At 44.6% G+C, this 26,649-nt stretch overlaps 1 protein-coding gene across 3 annotated transcripts in view; it reads right to left on the reverse strand.

Annotated features, from left to right (window-relative positions):
- Positions 1–732: 732 nt before the first annotated feature.
- Positions 733–26,649, reverse strand: part of LOC111951952 (treacle protein) — a 53,758-nt gene continuing 27,841 nt past the window's right edge. Inside the window, exons 4-7 of one of the 3 annotated variants that reach the window (XR_011477638.1) lie at positions 10,311–10,483; positions 7,659–10,142; positions 2,461–4,882; positions 733–2,388 (exon numbers count right to left, since the gene is read on the reverse strand). Coding sequence is in view for 2 of the 3 variants with exons in the window: in XM_070441000.1 (XP_070297101.1) it covers positions 3,942–4,882; positions 7,659–10,142; positions 10,311–10,483 (3,598 nt within the window). In the remaining variant the exon portion in view is untranslated. Of the gene's footprint in view, positions 4,883–7,658; positions 10,143–10,310; positions 10,484–26,649 lie in introns of all 3 variants that reach the window. The other 2 variants (XM_023970367.2, XM_070441000.1) reach the window with 2 other exon arrangements.

Consider the following 26,649-nt stretch of genomic DNA (forward strand, 5'->3'; position numbering starts at 1 on the left):
ATCCCACCCTGCATCCCACTGCTGGCTTGCTTCTGAAGGTAAGCGGGGTTGGTCCTGATGGGAGATCAGATGCTGCTCGAAGTGGTGTTGGAGGGCCAGTAGGAGGCACATTTTCCTCTGGTCTAAAAAAAGATCCCAATGTCCCAGGGTAGTGATTGGTGACATTGCCCTGTCTGGAAAGCAAGACTAAGAAAGACCAAAAACATTCTGGGCTCCCGAGTGGCGCAGCGGTCTAAGGCACTGCATTTCAGTGCWWGAGGCKTCACTACAGTCCCTGGTTCGAATCCAGACTATCACATCCAGCTATGATTGGGAGTCCCATAGGGCGTCGCACAATTTGCCCAGCGTAGTCTGGTTTTGGCCGGGGTATGCAGTCATTGTACATTAGAATGTGTCATTGTACATTAGAACCTTTTAACTAGGCAAGTCAGTTAACATATTTTTAAAAAGCATTATCCCCCTCTTGCCATTTATTGACTGTAAATCTAAGCAATGTAACAGACCATAAGTAGAATTCAATCTGTTCCGATTAAGTGGACATATGCAGCACTGACCATGAAATGCAGTCTCCACAGATCTTCTGCRGATTGAATCTAGCCCCAAGGTGGTATTTGGAAATGAGAGCTGACTTCTCTCTACTTGCTATGGCCAACACTTACCCTGGGAGGGCCGCAGGCCACCATTTTAAATAGGTCRTGAGTTGGAAGTGTTAATAATGAAAGAACAACAATGGCAAAAGAAAATCATTTTATTTTCTCTAAATAAAATGCATTGAAACATTGACAAACACATTAGTCCTTCACAAAGTCACAGAACCTCAAGGAATTATTACATATTTAAACAAGCTGCCGTAATTTGAACTCCAATGTCAAAATGCCAACCTAATTTCAACAAAAATAGACATTAGACAGGGTTTTCCCTTCATTTTAAAATAAAATTACAGAACTTTACAAAAAGAGGGGAAGTCTCCACATCTTTCAGTACTAGTGATTCCCAGACATGTCAATTGGGTGTGATAGTTCTGTAACTTGCATGATATTGTAACTTACTACAGTGTAATTTCTACACCAGCTAGACGTGAATGTTTGTAGATGGTTTGATCAGTTACATAAAATATAAAAATGTACCAAAGCGTGTTCATGGAAGCACGGGCACTGAACACGGTCTAGTCACTTCATATCCCCTGATAACTATCGAAAAGATCTTTAAGAAATGCAGGCAAAACATCATACAAACAAAAGAAAAAAAGGTCTACAAGTGTAGTGCCGACAGAAGTTCAAAGGTCACATCTTGGAATTTAAATAAACCATTACATCTACAACAATTAACCTTCATTCTCTAAAACAGGATCTGCTTTAATCTATAAATAATGTCACCTCTTCATCTACCGTACTTTAAAATATTCTCTACAAAATAAAAATCCAGTGGGTTCACGTCATTGCAATAAATGGTCCGAGTCTCCCCTTTCGGTAAWACTATACACTAACAATATACAAAACACTACAGTGAGGAAACMTTTAAAAACACACGAGATAAAGTTCAGCTTTGACCGATGCCTTGTGCGAGTCGCTTTGGGATTTTGGAGTAGAAGTGGCAGAGCCCTCAAATCGGAATGTATCAAAATGCCTTAGAAAATGGCAGCCACTTGGCTACACATGGAAAACGGCTTGAAAAAGACACTGGAGAATCTAGCTACCATTTCTATAAAAAAAAGGGCCCTTGCTTGCTGTGCCTGTGGTGGAAAAGGGTTTGATTTCCAGATACCTATAGTATCTACTAGCTCTGGCCTCACAGCAGAGTGGTTGTATCAACAGTCGAGTCCATCCCTATGGTATATGAAGGAGTGTCTCAGCGTTCACAGCTCTTCCAACCCCTGTTGGGACAACCACCCGTTTCTGTCCATCCAGGATCGTTGCCCCACACAGTGGACTGTMCTTARGGCTCAAAGTTCAACCACAATTACAAAATCCATGTTTCTGCTAAATAGATGACACTCCTGTTGGAAAATCAACTTCAGTGAGGCTTAATGCAAGTTCCCATTTGAACACAAGTACCCTAATAGTAAAGACAGTGTTTGACTCATGTCAGATCAGGTTTCAAACTGAAGGTACATGGAGCAATAAATCAATTTTCAAACGCTCTATAAATCCATAGTATAGGCTTAATGGACATACTCATTTACTATATTCACAATCCACTGAGGTAATGCAAATTGTTTTCTTCACATGCAGTACCTTTCCACCCAGACACACACACATATACACATCCACAAGGTTAACTCTGTACCACCATCCTTCAAATATAGTTCATGACTAACCCCAATATTAACCTGCAAAAACCCATGACTGGTCCCAAATCGGTTTGTGTCATCTTGGCAATCTGTTGGTGCTGACCATCTGCCCAACGCCTATGGTCTTCATCACACCAAACAACCATAGGAGTTGGGCAGATGGTCAGCACAAACAGATCTGGTACCAGGCTAGTACCCAGCAGCCTCACAGAAGAACCGGTTATATCCCCAGAGTAATCTACTCAATAGTCTGTGTTTTCTTACACTCTGACCCTCTTCAATTACCTATTCATTTCTCCATTACCTCATATCAATGTCATGACCACTCCCACCCCCATTATGACATCATCCGTAACCACAGAAACAAGACCAAACATGAGGAAAACCACCCAGGATATGGGGCCAAGTCTTCAGAACAAAAACGTGAGTGCTTCCGAAAAAAATACTAAAAATAAACCGATATTTCCGGCGGCCTTCATCGGAGTCAGCAGTAGCATGCAACAGAAACMRWCCATTTYATTAGCACCCAGGTGTATTTCACTAAGCTGGATCACAAAATAGATCCTGCTTAGTGAAATACCACCCTGAAATGGTGGCATTCATCATAGAGATGATAAATAACCTTATTCTAACAGATACGGCCAACCAGTGTTYYACCKCAGCTGGTTCGAAGGCCTCTGGTTTGATGTCAGAAAAACAGGAACTTGGCCCATAGAAATAGAATCCCTAGAAAGGATAAAGGCCCTCAGCAATTGGAATGGGGATCCTGTGACTGTTCTAGGGATTCTATTTCTATGACTTGCTGCTCTCGAGTAAATCAAACCGTTTTGAAGCACAAAGCTAAGCAGGCATTGAGTGAGTGACAGGTTCAGGGTGATCATTATAGGATACTGGTCTAGTCAAGTGCAGTTTTTCATCAGTAATTCAGACCAATAAATCATAAACCAAGTCAGTAGTGCAACATCTTCAGTGTTAACTGAACCACCTAGGACCCCCCATCAAAACATATTGTGTGTGTGTGAGGCTAGTGGTTAGAGCGTTGGACTAGTAACCGAAAGGTTGCAAGATCGAATCCCTGAGCTGACAAGGTAAAAATCTGTCTTTCTGCCCCTGAACAAGGCAGTTAACCCCCTGTTCCTAGGCCGTCATTGTAAATAAGAATTAGTTCTTAACTGACTTGCCTAGGTAAATAAATGTTAAAATACAGTAGTTTTAGCTTCAATGGCTAACAAGTTGTCACTATTCTACCCAAATAGCTGGCCCAGAAGCTTCAGTCAACCAGTCTAATCAAGGTAGTAGCCCTCTGGGACTGCTGGTGTGTAACCTAACATAGTTTTGGCATGAGAGAGAGGTGTAAAATTCCAGTGTGAGTCAGTCTGTGATTGATATGACCGTGGTGTCAGTGTCCTTTGCCACCCATTCAAAAAGGTATCATGTTTGAAAATACAGTGGTATAAGTTCAGTGTATCAAACAGTAGTGTTGTATTTGCAGTGGTGTTGAATGGCAAGTAAAGTAAAAGTAGCGTTGTGTACAGCAGTGATGTGACTGACAGACCTTGAATAATATTGTGGAGCAGTGTGTGCGACCATTAGTGGTGAGTCTTCACTGTGCGCACACACACACACACACACACACACGTCTCTACATCCCTCAGTGGTGTGTCTCCAGCTCCACCACTGTCCACTCACCCTGGGGGGACTGGCCGGGGGCCTCCGGGGAGAAGCTGCTGACCGACGTGACCGTGGCTGAGGGAGGGGTGAGGGGGGGCAGCAGGTTGGGCCACAGGCTGGCCTCCAGGGGGCTCAAGGTGCCTCCGGGCAGCAGGAGCAGGGAGGAGCAGCCGTCGCCCGTCAGCAGCAAGGTCTGGTTGATCAGCTGCTGGACAATGTCAACTTTCTTCCCCCAGTCCAAGTCCAGGGGAGGGGGGCATTCTGGGGAGACGTCCCGGGACTCTTCCTGCTCGGCRGAGTCTGGAGAGGGACTGAGAGTGGAGGTGGAGTTGCTATCAGCTCCGTCCTCATCCAATACCTCTCGACGGTCACTGTTACCGTCAACCTCTTTCTCCAGCSGGGCTTCTTCGCGTTGTTCGAGCTGGACATTAACCTCMATTTCCTTCCCCTCTTCATCACTCTCCAGGGCTTCATAAATGGTATGGAGACCAGAGGAAGGCGAAAGCAGCACTGTTGCCTGCCCTTTTTGGGGCTGTTGTTGCGGTGACGTCTGCTGTGCCTGCTCCTCCAGCTCCTGCTGCCACTGCATGATCTGCTGCCTCTGCTTCAGCTCCTCCCTCCTCAGCTTCTCCTCCTSCTGCTGCTGCTCCGCCTCCTTTTTCTTCTTCATCTCCTGCTCTCTCTTCCTCCTTGCCTCTTCGTCCTTTTCTTCTTTGGGTTTTCCCTGCTGTTCTCTGCGTTGCTGCAGTTCTAGTAGTTGTTGCTGGTGCCGTTCCAGTCTACGGAGCTGGGGGCTGGCCTGCAGGCGAGGGCTCCGGGGGGGCAGGTCAGCACAGGTCAGCCTGGGTGGGGTCAAGAGGTCACAGTGGGGGTTGGGGTGGTGGTCGCGGCGGTAGTGTGGCTGGGGGAGCACGTTGAGCCCTGCGAGGAAAAAGTGGAGATCACACCCGGTGGGAAGCGTGCGTTAGAAAGACAGAAAGACAGACAAGTGAGAGGGAGCAGTGCAGTGTGGGTATTGTAGTCTACCAAGGAGACGTTAGTGGGAGGAGTTTAAGACCGAGTGATGTAGTGTTCTGGTGTTCTACACACGCAGTAAATATGTAGCRTCGAGATATTGTAATTTGCCTGTTTGTGGCTTGACAAGTTTTGTATTGTGTATCATCACAGGCAACTTACAACTATTATAGTGTATGGGTAACTGCCAAAATAAAGGAAATGCCAATGTCTTAATAGGGTGTTGGGCCAMCMCGAGCCAGAACAGCTTCAATGCACCTTGGCATAGATTCTACAAGTGTCTGGAACKCTATTGGAGGAATGCAACGCCATTCTTCCACGAGAAATTACATTTTCGGTGATGGCAGTGGAAAATCTCAGGCGCTGCTCCAAAAATCGCCCATGTGTGTTCAACAGGGTTGAGATCTGGTGACAGACTGCCATGGCATATGGTTGACATTTTCATGCTCATCAARCCATTCAGTGACCACTCGTGCCCTGTGGGGGGCATTGTCATCCTATGGGGGCATAGCCACGGTAGCCAAAATAATGGCCAACCCAGCATATTTAAACATGGCCTAAGCATGATGGGATGTTAATTGTTTAATTAACTCAGGAACCACACCTGTGTGTAAGCACCTGCTTTAATATACTTTGCAACCCTCATTTACTCAAGCRTTTCCATTATTTTGGCACTTTTTCATACAATTCTGGCATAGGGGCTGTTTGAACGCTAAATTGACAATTGTAGCTGGGCCTAATGGTTTAGGGATAGCCAAAGTRTGTCAATATATGACTACTGAACCCAGGAACTACCTCCTCACTCACATGGTATCATGGGCAAAGTGTGCAACATTGACAGCCTGAAAAGCAACGCGTGTAAAAAGAGGTGGGGGCAGGGGTGAAGTGAAGCAATGGGAGAACAGGAGAAATGATGACAGCAGGGAGAGGCGAGAGGGGCGGGGTATTGGCTGGGGAAGTTAAAGCAGAGAGCAAATATAGCAAACCATTTTCATTAACCTTTTCAAAATGTGACTTCCCAAAACAAAATACGCCGATAATATTTTTTKTGTGCAATAAAGCAGCCCAACTTCCTGTATATGCAGTAACTACCAACTATAGTMTTGTGAAAAAAAAAARAAAAARAAGCTTGTGAGCAACCAACCATTTCCTTCAGTCCCCGTCGGGAGCTGGTGAGYAAGTGAAACATGCAAGACGAGACCTTTCACCATGCATCAGTACATAGACAGCAGCACCACCACATGTGAACTGGACTGCGTCTGAAATGCCACCATATTGCCTATATAGTGCACTACTTTTGACCAGGGCCAGTGCATTATTTAGGGAATAGGGTGCCATTTYGGACCAAGCCCTCAAACCAAAGCCAATGAGTGTCAGTCAGTGACATGCAAACAAGGCGTCCCAAGGGTAAAGTAGTTAAACAGTGCGGTTAAAATGGTGTGCGGTGGACATGCACTTGTAGATATAACAGAGACATCTCAAACAATGTAGAGGTCAGGCAGAACGGAAACGAAAAGGCAAAACACACATTACTAGAGGAAAAGAAACACTGGTGGGTATGCTCTTCTGTTCGGATGATGGTGAACCTTCTTGACGTTGTTTCTCAGTTCGTTTGGTGATGGAGGAATCCAGCGGAACAAGGAAGGGTCACTCCACCAGGTCTTACATAAGGAGGGGGGGGCGGGTCACAGTGCGGAAGAGGAGCAGCTGAGGGAAGGTGGGAGTTTGATTGACATACTCCATAATGTCTCTGTTGAGCCCTATTCTAGATGGTGGGAGTAGGGTGAGGAGTGTGTGTGTGTTTATATGTATGTGAGGATGTAGGTATGAATGCTTCCTTGCTGGGAGACCAGTASTGCTTTTGAATCCATATGCCCCACGGGTACATAATGTCTCCCCACATAAGGTTGACACAACCTTGACTCCCATGTTATAGGACTTAATATATGTGCTAAGTACAAAATGTGCCATCCAAACTCCCCAAKCCCCACTTGAATAAAACTGTCCGGGAGAGAGGAGTCATGTTAAATATCTAATCTTTATTTAAAGCTTGGTAATGGTAAATACTCCAAAAGGACAAACGTAAGAAAGAGGGGGGGGAGGGGCAGTCTAACCTTAAAGTGCAGAATGAAAGGGGGAGTGCTTGGGGGAGGCGGACAGATGTYTGTTTCTTAATGATGGAAAACAGCAAGAAAATACAAAATTAACATTCATCTGCATTTTCTTGTTCAGTAAAAAAGTATCGGATAAATACACAAAGTTTAACATTTCATTCCACATTTTCTTTCGTTATGTTTCTTCTTGGTTTTCTTAAGAGCTGCGTCACAACAGCCCAGTCAATGCAAATCAAACCATGCCAGTTCATGTTTCAGATCTGTTCATTAAAAAGAAAAACACACATTCTAATAGTAATAGTCGTAGCTATTGCACATACAGGAGTTAAGCCATATACTCATAAGGTAATATCATACGAGGGAAGTGGCACTGCTGTATTTAAAGTCTTTTTCTTCCCTTCCCTATTTTTGCTCAGTTTTTTTATTAACATTTTGATCACATCCACCCCAGTTGAAGGTTGGGGACAAAACAATGATGACTAAAACAGCAAAGAGGGCTCTGGGGAGGGGTGGGTAAAAGGTGTGTTACTGGGTATGTAGGGAAGTAGGGGGGGGGGACTATACGTTACCTGTGAGAGAGTTCTCAGTGTTTTCACAGACAGTGGAGTAGTAGGGCGGTTGGGTGACACGGGGGCCCTCCCCGGGCTGCTGGGGGGCCACGAACAGCACGGGGTCCAGGGGTTTCAGATCCCCCATGTCCCCTAGCTCTGTCTCAAGCGTCCCACACAACATGTACTGCTGCTCCTCTGGGTTGGAGACTAGAAGGGAGTCTGCCGAGGCAGCCTGTTGCTGGGGCGGCGGCATGGTCAGCTCCTGGATGAGTGACGGGTCCTTGGCCTCCTCAGGCAGCTCCTCCAGGGAGAAGATGCCGGGGCTCTTGGCGCAGCTCTCAGCCGTGGAGTGGTTATTGGAGTTGGTGTTGGACGCCGTCATGTCATAGGCGTAGGATGCCGCCGAGTTGGCAGACTGGGGGGTGTCTCCGCCCTCGTCTGTGCCTCCACTGGTCTCCTCCCCTTCCTCCAGGGCAGACAGGCTGCGCTGGGCGCCGGGCTTGCTGTCAAAGGCGGCAGTGTGGATGCCCTGGCCCAGCTCGTCCAGCTGGGCCTCGCCCTCCGTGTCGCTGGCCTCATCCTCCGTGGTGGAGGAGGRCGAGGGGTTGGACGTGGGTGATGTGGCGGGGTCCCCTGGGACCTCGTTGGCTGGCAGGGTCTCTGCCACCTCCCCGTCTCCGTCCTCTCTCACCAGGTGGATGCCCAGGTCCTCCAATTCAGGCTGGAGGGAGAGCACGGGGGCCAGGGCAGCAGGCAAGGTGTGGAGCTTCCCCCCCTCAGAGTGGGACTCTACCCCGGAGCTGCTGTTGTAGTCACAGAGCTCCTCTGGGGTGCTGGTCTCGCTGCTGCTGTGGACAGCCAGCTCCGTAGCGCTTAGGGTGCTGGAGTGTGACATGCCGTGGCCGGAGGCAGCTATGGGGGACAGGGAGTGCAATGGGGCTAGGGTCTCTTTCTCAAGTGGAGATGCAGGGGCAGGCTGGTGTGAGGGCTCATGCAGAGCTGGAACAAAAGGTGTGGCAGCCAGCTGCAGCCAGGGCTGAGCGGAGTACTGGGTGGGTGTCTCCATATCAGCCTGCCAGGGGTCTGAGGGGCTGGTAGGGGTCCGCAGGGGGGAGGCTGAGGCAGCCTGGGGGTGCGGCTGGGCCCACGGGTCACAAAAGGAGTTGGGGTTGGGTTGGTCCCACTGGGCGGCCAGGGCAGAGGGCAGCAGCGGGGCAGGCAGGGCTTGGTTCAGGTTGTCCAGTCTCTCATCCTCYGCAAAGTCATCCTCGTCTGCATTCCCGTAGCTCTCCAGCCCGCTCTCTGTCACCCCCTCACTGGCCATCTCCACATCGTCATCCTCGTCCTCGTCACGCCTCACTCTTCTCGGGTCATCCGCCCGTTCCGAACMCACCTCCATGTCGCACACCCGGTCTCCGTCTTCATCGTCGTCATCAAAATCATTGGTCGGGATGTCGGGCACCTTCTCGAAGTCAGGCGAGCCGGCCGAGGCAGACATGCCCTCCATGTCGATGGCACCCTTCAGACTGGCGTCTCCTAGGTCATCCATACTCTCTGTGCCCTCCAGGACGCCCGGGGCGCTCAGCTCCAACGCCCCCTGCTGGCTGCAGCTCACCTCAGAGTCCAGCTCCGATAGCAGAGCGCCGCCTGCACGCCACCCTGAACCCGCAGGGCCGGCTGAGCCAGGCCTGGACTCTTCCGTGGGCTGGGAGCCGCTCATTTCTGACACAGACACCTGCTGGCTGCCCTCCCKCTCCTCGTCCTCTTCTTCATCCATGTTGAGCTGGGCTTTCTCTGAGGCATCCGGAGGGCTGGGTGTAGCCCTAGCCACTGCTGCGGGGATGTCCTGGTGTAAGGTCTGGTCTGGTGCTGGCTGTGTCGGGGCTGCTGGGACAGTCTCTGGTCGTTCAGACCTCTCCTCCTGGGCAACAGTGACTAGTGAGTCCTGTGGTGGAGCAGGAGCCAGCCTGAGTGGGCTCTGTGGTGGTGAGTCCTGAGTTGGGGCTGAAACCTCTTCTCTGGACTCCAGGGCCACTGCTGGCAAAGACGCAGACACGGGTGCTGGGACTTCTGAAGCTGCCATTTCTGGCTCYGCTGCGGCTGTCATGGCGACTGTTGCCACAGCAGCAGACTTGGGAGCTCCAGGTCTGGCAGTGAAGGGCAGGACAGACTGGGTTGGTTTGAAGGCTCGTTTGACCGACTGGGGGGTGGTGCTGCCCACGGGCTTGTTGCTGGGGGAGGCAGGGGGGGTCTTGCCCTGGGGCTGTCGTGTGGCAGGGGGCCGCGTGGTGGGAGGGGCTTTACGTGTGGGCAGTGGCTTGGGGTCCTGTGATTTAGGGCGGGCTGGCTTGGTGTCTGYCRCCTTGGTGGGAKGGGGCCTTTTGGAGGCMGGCTCGGGTCTGGAGGCTGCAGTCGCTTTAGGGGGGTCAGGTTTGGTCGTTTTGGTAGTGGCGGATGTTACCGGATTTCTGGCTGCGSTAGTGGTTGCTGGTCTGCTGACATCTGTAACAGAGCAGAAATAATTTAAACATGCTTATCTCTTCAACTAAAAATATAAAAATGGTACCTTCAAGTTGATTTTGAGATRCATACAGGTGATGCTCACAAGACCAATCCAAATAGAATCAAGTGGGTTTCATTCATGGTACAAAACTTGTAAGGCATGTGCACCTTTCTTGGCAGGGCCTGTAGGTTTGGGTGCCTGCGCTGTGGTAGTCCTGCCAGTAGAGGGGGCTGTGGTGCCGACTCTGGAAGCTGCAGGTCTGCTGGAGCCGGCAGYGGCTGGCTTGGATGTGCCCATTAACAGTCCAGTGTGACCAGTGGCAGGCCTGGGGAAGAACACACTTTATTTATTTAGCCAGGTAGGTTATGGAGAACACATTCACATCTACAATAACCTGACCAAGAGGGCGCAATGATGGGCTCCCGAGTGGCGCAGCGGTCTAAGGCACTGCATCTCAGTGCTAGAGGCATCACTACAGACGCTGGTTCGATTCCAGGCTGTATCACAACCGGCCGTGATTGGGAGTCTCATAGGTCAGCGCACAATTGGCCCAGCGTCATCCAGGTTAGGGTTTGGCCGGGGTAGGCTGTCATTGTAAATAAGAATGTGTTCTTAACTGATTTGCCTAGTTAAGAGGTCATAATTTTATAATTAAAATGATAAAATAACACTGACAGAGGGCTGCCTCGCTTCTAGCTCCTAGGAAACTTTGTAGTATTTTGTTTATGTATTATTTCTTACTTTGTTAGCCCAGAAAAATGTGCGTCTTACATACAGCTGGGAAGAACTATTGGATATCAGAGTGGAGGTAACTCACCAGCATTACAACCAGGAATACAACTTCCCCGAAGCAGATTCTTTGTTCGCACCCCCAAGGGCGACACAAAACAACACCGGCGGAGGAGAGGTACTCGGAGCAGTCTTCTAGTCTGATTTAGGAGGCACGCACACCACCCACCACTTCCGAGTATATTACTCGCTAATGTTCAGTCTCTGGATAATAAAGTTGACGAGCTCAGGGCGAGGGTGTATTTCCAGAGAGACATCAGGGACTAACACTCCGTTTCATGGAAACATGGCTCTYTTAGAACATACTGTCCGAGTCGGTCCAGCCAGTTGGGTTCTCAGTTCATCACGCAGACAGGAATACCTATCTCTCCGGGATGAAGGGCKGGGGTGTATGTSWYRWKWWWMRMMWCWYRKKGTRWRWGTGMKAWMAYAYASRRRMWCWMRWSYYYYTKTKYWCMCSMSMYMKARWAYMYCWMWMWMAWRYRSMSMSYATWWTMTCYCAAGATAATTTTCTTCGGKTGTAGTCACAGCYGTGTATATCCCCCCTCAAGTCGATACCACAACGGCCCTCAATGGACTTTATGCAAACTGGAAACCACATATCCYGAGGCTGCATTTATTGTAGCTGGGATTTTAACAAAGAAAATTTGAGGAAATGGCTGCTGAAGTTCTAGGAACATATCAACTGTAGTACTTGCGCTGCTTAAAAACTCTCAACCAACTTCTGGGATGCCTACCACACCCTCCTTTTGGCAAATCTGACCACGACTCCATTTTGCTCCTCCATTCCTTTAGGCAGAAACTCAAACAGGTAGTACCCGTGCTAAGGACTATTCAACGCTGGTCTGACAAATTGTAATCCATGCTTCAAGATTGTTTTGATCACGCGGACTGGGATATGTTCTGGGTACATTCCAAGAATAATAGACAAATATACTGATACAGTGACTGAGGTTATCAGGAAGCATATGTTGTACCATCTATTAAAACCTACCCTAACCAGAAACCGTGGATAGATGGCAGCATTTGCGCAAAACTAAAAGCGTGAACCACCGCATTTAACAATGGCAAGGTGACTTGGAATATGTCAGAATACAAACAGTGCAGTTATTCCCTTCGCAAGGCAATCAAAACAGGCAAAGCGTCAGTATAGAAACAAAGTGGAGTCGCAATTCAGCGGCTCAGACACGAGACGTATGTGGCAGTGTCTACAGACAATCCCTGACTACAAAAGGAAAACCAGTCACTTCGGACACCGACGTCTTGCCCCCGGACAAGCTAAACACCTTCACCCGCTTTGAGGAGAACACAGTGCCACTGATGAGGCCCGCTACTAAGGATTGTGGGTTCTCCTTCTCCATGGTCGACGTGAGTAAGACATTTAAGCGCATTAACCCTCTCAAGGCTGCTGGCTCAGATGGCATCTCAAGCCACGTCCTCAGAGCATGCACAGACCAGCTGGCTGGTGTGTTTATGGACATATTCAATCTCTCCCTATCCCAGTCTGTTGTCTCCACATGCTTCAAGATGTCCACCATTGTTCCTGTTCCCAAGAAAGCAAAGGTAACTGAATTAAATGACTAAATCGCCCTGTAGCACTCAGGTCATTCTCATGAAACCATTAAAATACCATGGCAGTAATGATTTTAAATATAAAAACATTTAACTTAGTAATATAACAAAATATAATAAAGATGTGTTCTCTACCTTGAACAGAGTAATTTCAACATAGGAATGAATTAATCTTGTATTTTATTGCATTTTCTGCTGAATTTTTCATTACAACAACGCGTCCAGCTCTGTCTGAATGTATGTTATGTTGTAATTTAAATAGTAAAATGAAAAAAATAAAATGGTGGTTCTACTAGATGTATTCAAATGACAGAAATTATTAACTGAATATTCATGTATAATAATAATKAAAAAAGATTGGAAAAATTAAGTGCCCATGACTGTTTACACAGAGAATTTTAAAAATAAAGTTTGATTTYRAATGAAGCAACACATCTGCCAGTACCTTCAAAATGGYTACCAGTTAAGCAGATCTCTTCATATTTCCAGTTAAAAGTTAAACATTCTTTTGTCAGACTGCAWACACGACAGTATTGATTATCATTACCGATACAGGTAGTTTTCAACAWTTAGAAAAACGTTACATTTTAAATCTATGAAAATATACTTCATTAATCTCTAATTATGTACATCGAGTAAAAATCTGCTTAGTAATCATGTCTTCTCTATTGTTAGCAAAACATGCTAAGGTTCGTCATCCTCAGCCCTCACAACACCATTCTCACTTAGCGCTGCAATTTAAGGCCAGTTGCGGTAGAGAGAACTTGTGTTTCGGTAATGAGAATTTAATCAGACTATATTAAAAAATATATATAATGATCTATTAATTTAAATATGATTTACTAATTGTTGATATTTTGCTTTCTGTCCTGTTTAGTTGCAGACAGTCAGCAAGTGACAAAAAGAAAGCTTTAGCGAAGGCTGACAATTAAGAGAAAAAGTTTACATCAACCCGGAACTGCTGGAAGAGTACAGAAGGCGAGAGAGAGTTTAGGTGTTGGAGGTTACAACAAGCGTAATTAGTATATATAGTCTACAGGAAGCCTACGCCCTCATACAGTGTCTGTAGGAAGTCAATACCCTACAGTGTTAGGAAGTATACACATGCACACATCCACCACACAAACAATCAGTAAGCCATTTAGTTTAKACCATAGGATGTCCACACACAGTCTAAGTGTAAGCTATTCAGTCCCTTCTATAGGACACACACACACGGTCAGTAAGCCATTCCGTCTCTACTATAGGATGACGTGTCCATAACAGTAAGATTTTTTCCCATGTTTTGAGACATGCTAATTTCATGTCATGCTTCCTTTCCATTTCCAGATATCAAAAGCAAAATTGTAAACTCAAAACTCAAGATCTGACAAAAGAAGCAACATGAAGAAGAAACAGTGCCAGGAAAATTCAAAAAAGGTATTCCAGAAGAAAAACAGTTAAAAGCTGTATTGGACATAACACCAAGCGAGGAATATGATACACTTCAACATGTTCAAGAAGCAAAATTAAGAAGTTATTCAAAATCTTCAAGAAGACACCACCTCCCCAAGAGAACAGACATTCACCTCAGCAGGTAAATGTCCCTGCCATCAACGCAACTCCTAAAAGAAGAGACATCTCTACAGACACCAGGACCAATGAAGACATCTACCCCAAAGGAATCACCCAAAAAGAGGAACAGAAGAAAGAAAACACTATTGAAATTGAGATCAAAGTTGCACTACACAGAAGAGAAGCTGCTGGAGAGGACCAAAGTGATGGTCAACCTAAAGAAAATACTTGAGATGATGGCCAAGAGGAAGCAGGTAATTGTCAACATGGAAGGCAGAGAGGTCCAGAAGAGAACTACAAAGCGAAGTCATCAGAGAACATTACCCAATAACAGCCAGAGAAGACTAATGCGTAAACTTGTTAGCCACTTTCTTTCACTTTCGTAAACTTGTCTCCACTGTAATAAAATGGGAAATCCAGAGACATTCTGACAAATAGACAGATATTCTGAAAGAGAGCCTTAAATGGAAACTATAGCAAATCTTCATATAAAATGTTTCTGAGAATCCAAGGCACAACCTTTCCAAGGCTCAATTCTTTAAACTTAAAACCATTTTGGATTGGCCAGCGAAGAGTCAGACAGAGAAACATGCTTGCAAATGGCATGAAAACTTTGGCTTGAAGATAAAGAAGCTGCACCAGCTTGGGGTCATAGAAACATCATCCCCAAGGGACACTGTACAGGCCAGTGTGTGTAGTGATGATGACAATTGCTGTTTTTGTACGTGTTGTTTTTATGTGTTCTGTTTTTTTATATACTTTTGAAGCACTGCAAAATTAAATTGATTGTACTTGAATCCATGATTGTGCCAATATTCTAATTTATTTTCTACATTCAATTTTTGTTTTTAACCATACCTCAGCCTTAGAATACTTATTACCGAAATCAACCTCAATTCCCGAAACCTATGTATCATTACCGCAACAGGTGTTCATTTTATGTTAATTTAATGAAAGGAAAAACTGTAGTTTGCTTTTAATTGCAGGCTTGACACAATTTTGAAAATATGTCAGGTTTCAATGAAATATAAAAAATTAGGTTGTAGATTGCGGAAGGTGTAGCGGTAATGAGCAGTCAAAATCAAATAATGATAATTTAAAAATATATATTATTTCAGAGTTTCAAGTAACTGTGCATGACAAATTCATTTAAAAAAATGAAAATGTATTAGCTTTCCTAATGGTCTTGACGTTTTCAGACCATTGCGGTAATGAGATAAAGGACTTATTTTGGAAAATATGTTCAAAAAGGTGTTAAAATGTCAGTAAATGTTTTTTAATTAATGCTCAAACACTTCAGACCTTGTTATTAATGCCTAAAAAGGAAATGTATTGATGCAAGTCTTTAAAGATTTCATGTTTGAAATCTTTGAAACCAAGATTGTGAGAATCACACACTCACTGCTGTCATCATGAAATGAGAGACTAGTCAAGGATCATATCACCTCCACCTTATCACCCAAGRSCCACTTCAATTTGCTTACCGCCCCAAYAGATCCACAGATGATGCAATCGCTGTCACACTGCMCTATCCCATCTGAACAAGAGGAATACCTATGTAAGAATGCTGTTCATTGACTACAGCTCAGCATTCAACACCATAGCACCCTCCAAGCTCGAGGCCCTGGGTCTGAACCCCAGGTGGTGAGGGTAGGAAACAACACCTCCACTTCACTGATCCTCAACACTGGCGCCCCACAAGGGTGTGTGCTCAGCCCCCTCCTGTACTCCCTGTTCACCCATGAGGGCGTGGCCAAGCACGCCTCCAATTCAATCAAGTTTGCAGATGACACAACAGTAGTAGGCTTGATTACCAACAACGAGACAGCCTAAAGGGAGGTGGTGAGGGCTCTGGGAGTGTGGTGCCAGGAAAATAACCTCACTCAACATCAACATAACAAATGAGATGATCGTGGACTTCAGGAAACAGCGAAGGGAGCACCCCCCTATCCACATCGATGGGACCGTAGTGGAGAAGGTGGAACGCTTCAAGTTCCTCGGCGTACACACCACTGACAAACTGACATGATCCACCCACACACAGTGTGGTGAAGGCGCAACAGTGCCTCGTCAGGAGGCTGAAGAAATTTGGCTTGGCACCTAAACCCCTCAATTTTACAGATGCACAACTGAGAGCATCCTGTCAGGCTGTATCACTGCCTTGTACGGTAACTGCAGGGCTCTCCAGAGGGTGGTGTGGTCTGCACAACGCATCACCGGGGGCAAACTACCTGCCCTCCAGGWCACCTACGGCAACCGATGTCACAGCAAGGCCAAGAAGATCACATTAAGGGCCAGTCTGTTCACCCCGCTACCATCTAGAAGGCKTAGACAGTACAGGTGCCTCAAAGCAATAAGAATGTGTTCTTAACAGACTTGCCTAGTAAAAAATAAAAAGACAAAAAAGCTTCCATCTCTCGGCCATCGGGATTAAATAGTCACCACTAGCCAGTCTCCGTCCAGTACCCTGCCCTGAACTTTAAATCACTGTTACTAGCCGGCAACCACCAGGTACTCAACCCTGCACCTTAGAGACTGCTGCCCCATGTACATAGTCATTGAACACTGGTCACTTTACAATATCTACATATGAAGTGGGGTAAACATTACTATTCTAGTCAAGGATCATCCTATAACTACTGCTCTACATTTTCTATTCATAATGTCTACACACACCATCATATACATTACAGCCTGACATTGCCATTCTAAWATCTCCATCTTAATTCCTTTKRGAKWTTTGTGTATTGTTAGGYATTATTGCACTGTTGGAGCTAGAAACAAGCATTTCKCTACACCCGCGATAACGTCTGCTAAATATGTGTATGCGACCAATAAAACGWKWYWMKWTTKWYAMWAKMRSASAYRWGAKWTTTAAGAGTAGTCTTGCCATACAATATAAACACAAAAATAAAAACAGACCTGTTTGCTTTAATGAAAACTGAGTTCAGAGAAGACCCTCAAAGGCTAAATGGACACCATCCTGCTGTTCACAAGAAGGAATACCTACTGACATTGCACACAGTGTACAAACATATTTTGAGCTGTACCCGCTTTGCCCTCAGAACAGCCTCAATTATGTATCGACTCTAGGTGTCAAAAGCTTTTCACAGGGATGCTGGCACATGTGTCAAGTTGGCTGGATGTCCTTTGGATGGTGGACCATTCTTGATGCACACAGGAAACTTGTGAAAAACCCAGCAGTGTTGCGGTTCTTGACACTCAAACCGGTGCACCTCGCACCTACTACAATACCTGGTTCAAAGGCATTTAAACTTTGTTTTACCCATTACCCACTGAATGGCACACATACAGAAGCCATGTCTCAAATAGTCTCAAGGCTTAGAAATCCTTTAACCTCACTAGGGTATGTGGGACGGTAGAATCCCACTCGTCAACAGCCAGTGAAACTGCAGGGCGCCAAATTCAAAACAGAAATCCCATAATTAAAATTCCTCAAACATACAAGTATTTTACACTATTAAAGATACACTTGTTGTAAATCCAGCCACAGTGTTCATTTCAAAAAGCTTACGACGAAAGCACACCAAACGATTATGTTTGGTCAGAGCCAAGTCACAGAAAACACAGCCATTTTTCCAGCCAAAGAGACGAGTCACAAAAGCAGAAAGAGATAAAATTCATCACTAACCTTTGATGATCTTCATCAGATGACACTCATAGGACTTCATGTTACACAATACATGTATGTTTTGCTCGGTAAAGTTCATATTTATATCCAAAAATCTGAGATTACATTTGCGTTCATGTTCAGTAGTTCCAAAACATCCGGTGATTTTGCAGAGAGCCACATCAATTTACAGAAATACTCATATATAACATTGCTAAAAGATACAACTGTTATGCATGGAATTTTAGATCCACTTCTCCTTAATGCAACCGCGGTGTCAGATTTAAAAGAAACTGTATGGAAAAAGCACACCATGCAATAATCTGAGTACAGCACTCAGAGCCAAACAACCCAAACAGATATCCGCCATGTTGTGTAGTCAACAGAAGTCAGAAATAGCATTATAAATATTCACTTACCTTTGCTGATCTTCATCAGAAGCACTCCAGGAATCCCAAATCCAAATAAATGTTTTGTTCAATAATGTCCATCAATTATGTCCAAATACCTCCTTTTTGTTCGCGCTTTAGCCAGTAATCAAAATTATGAGGCGCGATCACTAGTGTGCAGACGAAAAGTCAAAAAGTTCCATTACAGTCCTAAACATGTAAATCGATGTTAGAATCAATCTTTAGGATGTTTTTAACATAAATCTTCAATAATGTTCCAACCGAGAATTCCTTTGTCTTCAGAAATGCAATGAAGCATCAACTATCACGTGAATACACATGGTCAGCTCTCTCGTGGAGACCTCTGACCAATCCCCTCTCATTCGCCCCCACTTCACAGTAGAAGCATCAAACAAGGTTCTAAAGACTGTTGACTTCTAGTGGAAGCCTAGGAAGTGCAATATGACCCCATAGACACGTGTATTCAATAGGCAAAGAGTTGAAAAATACAAACCTCAGATTCCCACTCCTGGTTGGATTTCTTTCTCAGGTTTTGCCCTATATGAGTTCTGTTATACTCACAGACATCATTAAACAGTTTCAAGAAACTTCAGAGTGTTTTCTATCCAAATCTACTAATTATATGTATATTCTAGCTTTTATGGCTGAGTAGCAGGCAGTTTAATTTGGGCACGCTTTTCATCCAAAATTCCCAATGCTGCCCCCTACCCTAGAGAAGTTAACCGGTCTCCTGCCCTTCATCTACACTGACTGAAGTTGATTTAACAAATTACATTAATGGGGGATAATAGCTTTCACCTGGTCAGTCTCATAGAAAGAGCAGTTGTTCCTAATGTTTTGTGCACTCAGTGTAGGACTTCGGTTCAGTACCATTCGATCAGCTGCCTAATGTCAGCTAATAGGCTTGGGACTTTTCTATGATCAATTCACTCTAAACCTTCAAAAGTCAGTAGTGGTTATTCACCTGCTCAGTGCTCACCATACAGTAAGCTAGAAGAGTCTAGGGCTGTCCTGCACTAAATAAAAGCAATTTCAAGAGGCAACAGAAAACCATTAACAAGGCCCATTCATTGTCTGCCTGCAATACATTGCTTAGTCATTTTCTAATCCCAGTCTAGTGGGGGGAGAGGAAATGATACAGGGAATGATGGAGTGGGAAAGAGTGATTGTGGAAAAATAACAGGATGTGGGGGAGGGTCGCACTCAGAGGGTTGAGAGGAGTACTATTCCAAGGACAGAGGAGAGACTAATCGATGGGCTATTAAGCTCCCAGTCTACCCCTCATATTTTAGGGGGTTAGAGGCRGACATGAGCCACTGATCCATTAAACACTCCCTCTTCTTAACAGTGGAGCTCAACCTTCCYAAGACTCCTGGKTCGTGTTCAGTGGGCACAAAACTGAACAGTAGGTAATATACTTGTCTAATAGAGGTCAGTTTCTAAATTACCCCTCTCCTGGCTGAGGTTATGGATTTGGATGGTAAGCTGATCCTAGATCTGCCATTCGTTCACTTGAACAGGTGCCAGGCAGCTGTGGCGAAGCCACAGGATCCAGACTTGCCCTTTTCCAGAGCAAGGCAGTGCCCATCCCCCTGCATTCTACTGAGTGAACTGAATGTCAAGTGTGTGTGTGTGTGTYTGTGTGCCCTTGCATTTATGAGCACACTTGACCGATTATCCTTACGCTAGGCAACAGCAGAGCAGGGAATAGTAGCGTACATCTACAGAGCTATGCTTGGACACGTGTGATACTGGTGTGTGCAATCTACATGTACAGACTGGTGGAGGCGTTCACATTGACAGGCTTGTGCGATGAGTTGTAGCCCATGCTACAGAGCGCTACATTCAAAACAGTTGCTTAAATGGGCAATTCATATGATTAGCCTAAGGCTATAACTACACTATGCTACCAGCGTTTTTCTGCACACAGAAGAACCAGGTGTAATGAAACAATGGCAGCACTGTATTTGTGCAAAAATCGATGCTTTGCTTATCATTYCTATAGAACAGATTCATACGTACACAGTGTCTAAAACAAAAGAGGGATCGGAAACAGAAGAACTGACCGTTTTATGGCATTGTTGCGACTCAATCAATTACCCCAATATCCGTCATGCTGTTCTTCTGATTGTGTCCAAACCATGGCGAACCAGATTCATTCACAATGACAAAAACTCCCGGTCGTACGAGGGGCCTGAAGTGGTCCGGCCGAGCACGCCTGGCCACAAACGCCTCTCCCACAAGAACGGCCATTTGTTTCCATTTGTTAGCGGGATCAAATAAAGGCTGCGAGACTCAAAAGGCCTTGAGGTTTCGCCATTATTATACTGTAATAGCGTGCGTCGATGGGACAGAGGGAGCAGGACCTTGATTGTATGGTAAAGAGCAGCGAAACAAGAAAGCGGTCATGCTGTACCTTCAGATGACATGGGGAATTAGTTGAAGACTGGCGGGGTGAGCCGCGTTAGACGAGACTGCATTCAACGAGGGAGGAAAGGAAGAAAATAAGGTTGAGGGAAAGAAACTACAAACAGGTACGCAGTGATGAAACGAGCGAGCGACAGAACTAACATGATGGAAGAAAGAGGGAGAGAGTGGACRGATAACTAAACGCACATGGAAGCAGATTGCCTTCCTATCTGGGTCAGTTCCACGTAGGGAACGCGAAATGACAGGAGCACTAAATTAAGGTGGGAGAATGGAGAGCGAGAGATTGCCTCTGAAAGGAAGGAGGGAGAGATGGGAGGCGAGGCCAGTCATCTGTGCGTGCAGCGGTAACCTCACATGACCCTCCATCTCGTCTTCACAGAAAGACTCAGAACTGCCTGATCCTCAGGGAGGGAGTCAAGGAGGGATGTGAGTCAAAGCTCAGTGGAGTCCATACAGTATTAATTGCTTGGGTGGCACAGTAGTTCAGCGGCTTTGGTATATTTGTTGCGGCTACAAGGGATTGGTTAATGTCAACAAGGGATTCAAAGCCAATACTTGGTTGATATGCCTTAGTGGTGCAATAGATTCACAGCCGGTTTAAGGATACAACACGACAGGTTTATCCAAGATGTCGCCAACCTATGAAAGCTTTGCCATAAAAAGAGGCTTCATTTCTAAACTTCAAAATTATTAATCATGCTCGACACTCGAGCCCTTTTCTACAATAAAATGTCAGCTTCCTCTGCTATTGAAAAAGTAATTCAATGGCAATTAAAAATATGACAATAATACAATAGGCTGTAACATWTGTTGGGTAAGAGTGAAAGTGTTGCCGGGATAGTTTCATTTGAGTCTCCCCCCTCCCTCTTTTCACTGTCAGACACAGCCAGGCTCCCTTGGCACCGCAAGTCGATAGATTAAAAATGCAGTTTTAAATYAAGCAGAGAGCCCCAGAGGTATACTTTATCCCTGTTGGAGGATGGCCATCTTCCCTGTCAGTTTCTCCTCGCCCTCTCTTCTCTCCAGGGCCACCTTTCAGCAAATGGAACCTTGCCTCGGACAGTGCTCTGCTTGGCTAGTGAGCCGTACAAAAACAGCCTCTCGTGCGGCTTATTGAGACAGAAGGCATTCCTGGGGCTTGTGTTGGCCCACTGGCAATGAAACATCCAATTACCACAGAGAACAAGACCTAAAATCAGCTTTGTCTAGGTTTTCAATGAAGTGCCTCTGCTGTGGAAGCCTCTAGCAACTGATCCAGAGACAGCCCATTTACTGAGGCATTGGGTACTATACTATCATAATGCGTATAGGGCATCTGCCTTAAAACAGTAACTATGGCCTGCCAAGGCTGGCGCCAAAACCGCATGGTTTCATCCCCAAAGGGGGGGGGGGGGGGGGGGGGGGGCATGAACATTGTGTGACTGCATTTCCCAAGAGCTAGAGTGAGTCAATTGTCTGCTTTTAGTTATTCAACAACTCTGTTATAATGCACGTTTGAGTCAGACTGCAAGTCAAAAGGTATCGGACCTGCATAGATGGTCAATCTAATAGATCACATGAGGTGTAACTGCCATTTCATTACTGTGACCATTTTGATGGCATTCCCATATGGATGGCTCTCGACACACATTACCCCATCTTATACAACACCCTGGATTCCTCCCATACTCAAAGGGAGTCTTAAGGCCCACCAAAATGACAGATGCCCTCACGGGGGAGGGAGGGGAGCAGCGGGAGGGTTTGGASAGGGTGCTGGCTAAATTCCTGGTACTGTACATAAACAGATGGGAGGAGTAAAGGAGGAGAGATGGAGGGATGGGCAGACAAAAACAAACTGCTTAAAACAGGACAAGGGCACTGTCTCCAGACAGAGAAAAGGAGAGAMTACAGACAGGGAATTAGAATCCCCCTCCGTCGCCATGGCACCCCCATACTGTGGCCAGCCAGATAATCAAGCTGTCAGACAGGCTWGTGACTGGTTGAAATCTTTAAAAAGACTTACGTTAACAAATGTCCTTTTTRGGCATTAATAACAAGGTCTGAAGTGTTTGTGAGCATTAATTTAAAAACATCTGACAATTTAACACCATTTTGAACAGGTTTTCCAAAACAAGTCCTTAAAAATCTCATTAGCGCAACRGTCTGAAAACGTCAAGACCATTAGGAAAGCTAATAAAAAAATAACACTCAGTGTTAATGAGTGTTACTTGAAACACTGAAATATATTTTTTAAATTAACATTATTTGATTGACTGATCTCTCCTTAAAATCGCAACACCTTCCGCAATCCACAACCAAATATTTTTGAAATTTAATTGAAACCTGACATATTTTCAAAATATGGCAAGCCTACAATTAAAAGCAAACTACTATTTTTCCTTTCATTAAATTAACATAAAATGAACACCTGTTGCGGTAATGATACATAGGTTTTGGAAATGAGGTTGATGATTTCGGTAATGATAATAAGTATACTAAGACTGTGGTATGGTTAAAAACAAAATTTGATGTAGAAAATGAGATATTGGCACAATCATGGATTCAAGTTCAATCAATTTAATTTGCAGTGCTTCAAAAGTACAACGAACATAGGCTAAAAACAGAGAACACATAAAAACACCACATACATAAACAGCACGTCATCTTCACTACACACACTGGCCTACAGTGTCCCTTGGGGATGATGTTTCTATGACCCCAAGCTGGTCCAGCTTCTTTATCTTCAAGCCAAAGTTTTCGTGCCATTTGCAAGCATGTTTCTCTGTCTGACTCGTCGCTGGCCAATCCAAAATGGTTTAGGTTTAAAGAATTGAGCCTTGGAAAGGTTGTACCTTGGATTCTCAGACACATCTTACATGAAGATTTGCTATAGTTTCCATTAAGGCTCTCTTTCAGAATATCTGGCCATTTGTCAGAATGTCTCTGGATTTCCCATTTATTACAGTGGAGACTTCCTCTTGATGAAGAAAGCGGCTAACAAGTTTACGCATTAGTCTTCTCTGGCTGTTATTGGGTAATGTTCTCAGATGACTTCGCTTTGTAGTTCTCTTCTGGACCTCTCTGCATTCCATGTTGACAATTACCTGCTTCCTCTTGGCCATCATCTCAAGTATTTTCTTTAGGTTGACCATCTCTTTGGTCCTCTCCAGCAGCTTCTCTTCTGTGTAGCGCAACTTTGATCTCAATAGTGTTTTCTTTCTTCTGTTCCTCTTTTTGGGTGATTCCTTTGGGGTAGATGTCTTCATTGGTCCTGGTGTCTGTAGAGATKTCTCCCTTCTTTAGGAGTTGCGTTGATGGCAGGGACATTTACCTGCTGAGGTGAATGTCTGTTCTCTTGGGGAGGTGGGGTCTTCTTGAAGATTTTGAATAACTTCTTCATTTTGCTTCTTGAACATGTTGAAGTGTATCATATTCCTCGCTTGGTGTTATGTCCAATACAGTTTTTACTGTTTTTCTTCTGGAATACCTTTTTTGAAATTTCCCGGCACTGTTTTTTTCTTCATGTTGCTTCTTTGTCAGATCTTGAGTTTTGAGTTTACAATTTTGCTTTCGTTTTTGATATCTGGAAATGGAAGGGAAGCATGACATGAAATGAGCATGTCTCAAAACATGGGAAAAATATTACTGTTATGGACACGTCATCCTATAGTAGAGACTGAATGGCTTACTGACTGTGTGTGTGTGTGTGTGTGTGTGTGTGTGTGCATCCTACAGTATGAACTGAATGGCTTACACTTGTACTATAGGATGTCCACACACAGTCTAAACTAAATGGCTTACTGATTGTTTGTGTGGTGGATGTTTGCGTGTGCATGTGTAAACTTCCTAACACTGTAGGGTATTGACTTCCTACATGAGCAGCAGTACGTACGGACCGTTAGTGGGAATTCCCCACGAGAGAGTAATGGTTAATGTGATTGGATGTTAATTACAGATAGCCTAGTCAATATTTGACAATGTGGTGTTATTGGGTCATTCTCATGAAACGTTAAAATACCATGGCAGTAATGTTTTTAAATATAAAACATGTAATTTAGTAATATAACAAAATAATAAAGATGTGTTCTCTACCTTGAACAGAGTAATTTCAACATAGGAATGAATTATTTTGTATTGCATTTTCTGCTGAAATTTTCATTACCGCAACGCGTCCAGCTTTGTCTGAATGTATTTGTTTTTTAACCACCTCACAAATTTCTGGTTAACAAATATAGTTTTGGAAAGTCGGTTAGGACATCAACTGTGTGCATTACACAAGTAATTTACCAACAATTGTTTACAGAGATTATTTCACTTATAATTCACTGTATCACAATTCCAGTGGGTCAGAAGTTTACATACACTAAGTTGACTGTGCCTTTAAACAGCTCGGAAAATTCCAGAAAAGATGTCATGGTTTAGAAGCTTCTGATAGGCTAATTGACATAATTTGAGTCAATTGGAGGTGTACCTGTGGATGTATTTCAAGGCCTACCTTCAAACTCAGTGCCTCTTTGCTTGACATCATGAGAAAATCAAAGCCAGACAAGAATCAGCCAAGACCTCAGAAAAAAAATTGTGATCTCCACAAGTCTGGTTCATCCTTGGGAGCAATTTCCAAACGCCTGAAGGTACCACGTAATAAACACCATGGGCCCGCAGCCGTCATACCGCTCAGGAAGGAGACCGTTCTGTCTCCTAGAGATGAAGTACTTTGGTGGAAAAGTGCAAATCAATCCCAGAACAACAGCAAAGGACCTTGTGAAGATGCTGGAGGAAACGGGTACAAAAGTATCTATATCCACAGTAAAACAGATCCTATATTGACATAACCTGAAAGGCTGCTCAGCAAGGAGGCCACTGCTCCAAAACCCCATTAAAAAAAGCCAGACTACGATTTGCAACTGCACATGGGACAAAGATCGTACTTTTTGGAGAAATGTCCTCTGGTCTGATGAGACAACTAGAACTGTTTGGCAATAATGACCTCGCTATGTTGAGGAAAAAGGGGAAGCCGAAGAACACCATCCCAACCGTGAAGCACGGGGGTGGCAGCATTTGTGAGGGTGATTTGCTGCAGGAGGGACTGGTGCACTTCACAAAATAGATGGCATCATGAGGAAAATTGTTGATATATTGAAGCAACATCTCAAGACATCAGTCAGGAAGTTAAAGCTTGGTTGCAAATGGGTCTTCCAAATGGACAATGACCCCAAGCATACTTCCAAAGTTTTGGCAAATGGCTTGAAGACAACAAAGTCAAGGTATTGGAGTGGCCATCACAAAGCCCTGGCCTCAATCCCAAAGAAAATTTGTGCAGAACTGAAAAAGCGTGTGCGAGCAAGAAGGCCTAGAAACCTGACTCAGTTACACCAGCTCTGTCAGGAGGAATGGGCCAAAATTCACCCAACTTATTGTGGGAAGCTTGAGGAAGGCTACCGGAAACGTTTGACCCAAGTAAAACAATTTAAAGGCAATGCTACATAATACTAATTGTGTATGTAAACTTCTGACCCACTGGGAATGTGATGTAAATAAATAAAAGCTGAAATAAATCATTCTCTCTATTATTCTAAGGTTTCACATTCTTAAAATAAAGTGGTGATCCTAACTGACCTAAAACAGGGAATTTTTACTAGGATTAAATGTCAGTTAATTAATTGAAACTGAGTTTAAATGTATTTGGTTAAGGTGTATGGTAACTTCCAACTTCAACTGTACATTGAGTAAAAATGTGCTGTAGTCATGTCTTCTCTATTGTAAGCAAAACATGATAGACAATAAAGTTCCTCACCTCCAACACCATTCTCACTAACCTGCAATTTAAGGCCAGTTGCGGTAGAGAAACTTGTTTCGGTAATGAGAATTTAATCAGACATTTTTTTACATTTATAATAACTATTAATTTAAATATTATTTACTAACTGTTGATATTTTGCTTTTTGTCCTGTTTAGTTGCAGACAGTCAGCAAGTGACAAAAAGAAAGCTTTAGCGAAGGCTGACAATTAAGAGAAAAAGTTTACATCAACCCGGAACTGTTGGAAGAGTACAGAAGGCGAAAGAGAGGTTAGGTGTTGGAGGTTACACAATATTAGTCTACAGGAAGCCTACGCCCTCATACAGTGTCTGTAGGAAGTCCA

Source organism: Salvelinus sp. IW2-2015, linkage group LG1, assembly GCF_002910315.2.
Source record: "Salvelinus sp. IW2-2015 linkage group LG1, ASM291031v2, whole genome shotgun sequence".
NCBI lineage: Eukaryota > Metazoa > Chordata > Actinopteri > Salmoniformes > Salmonidae > Salvelinus > Salvelinus sp. IW2-2015.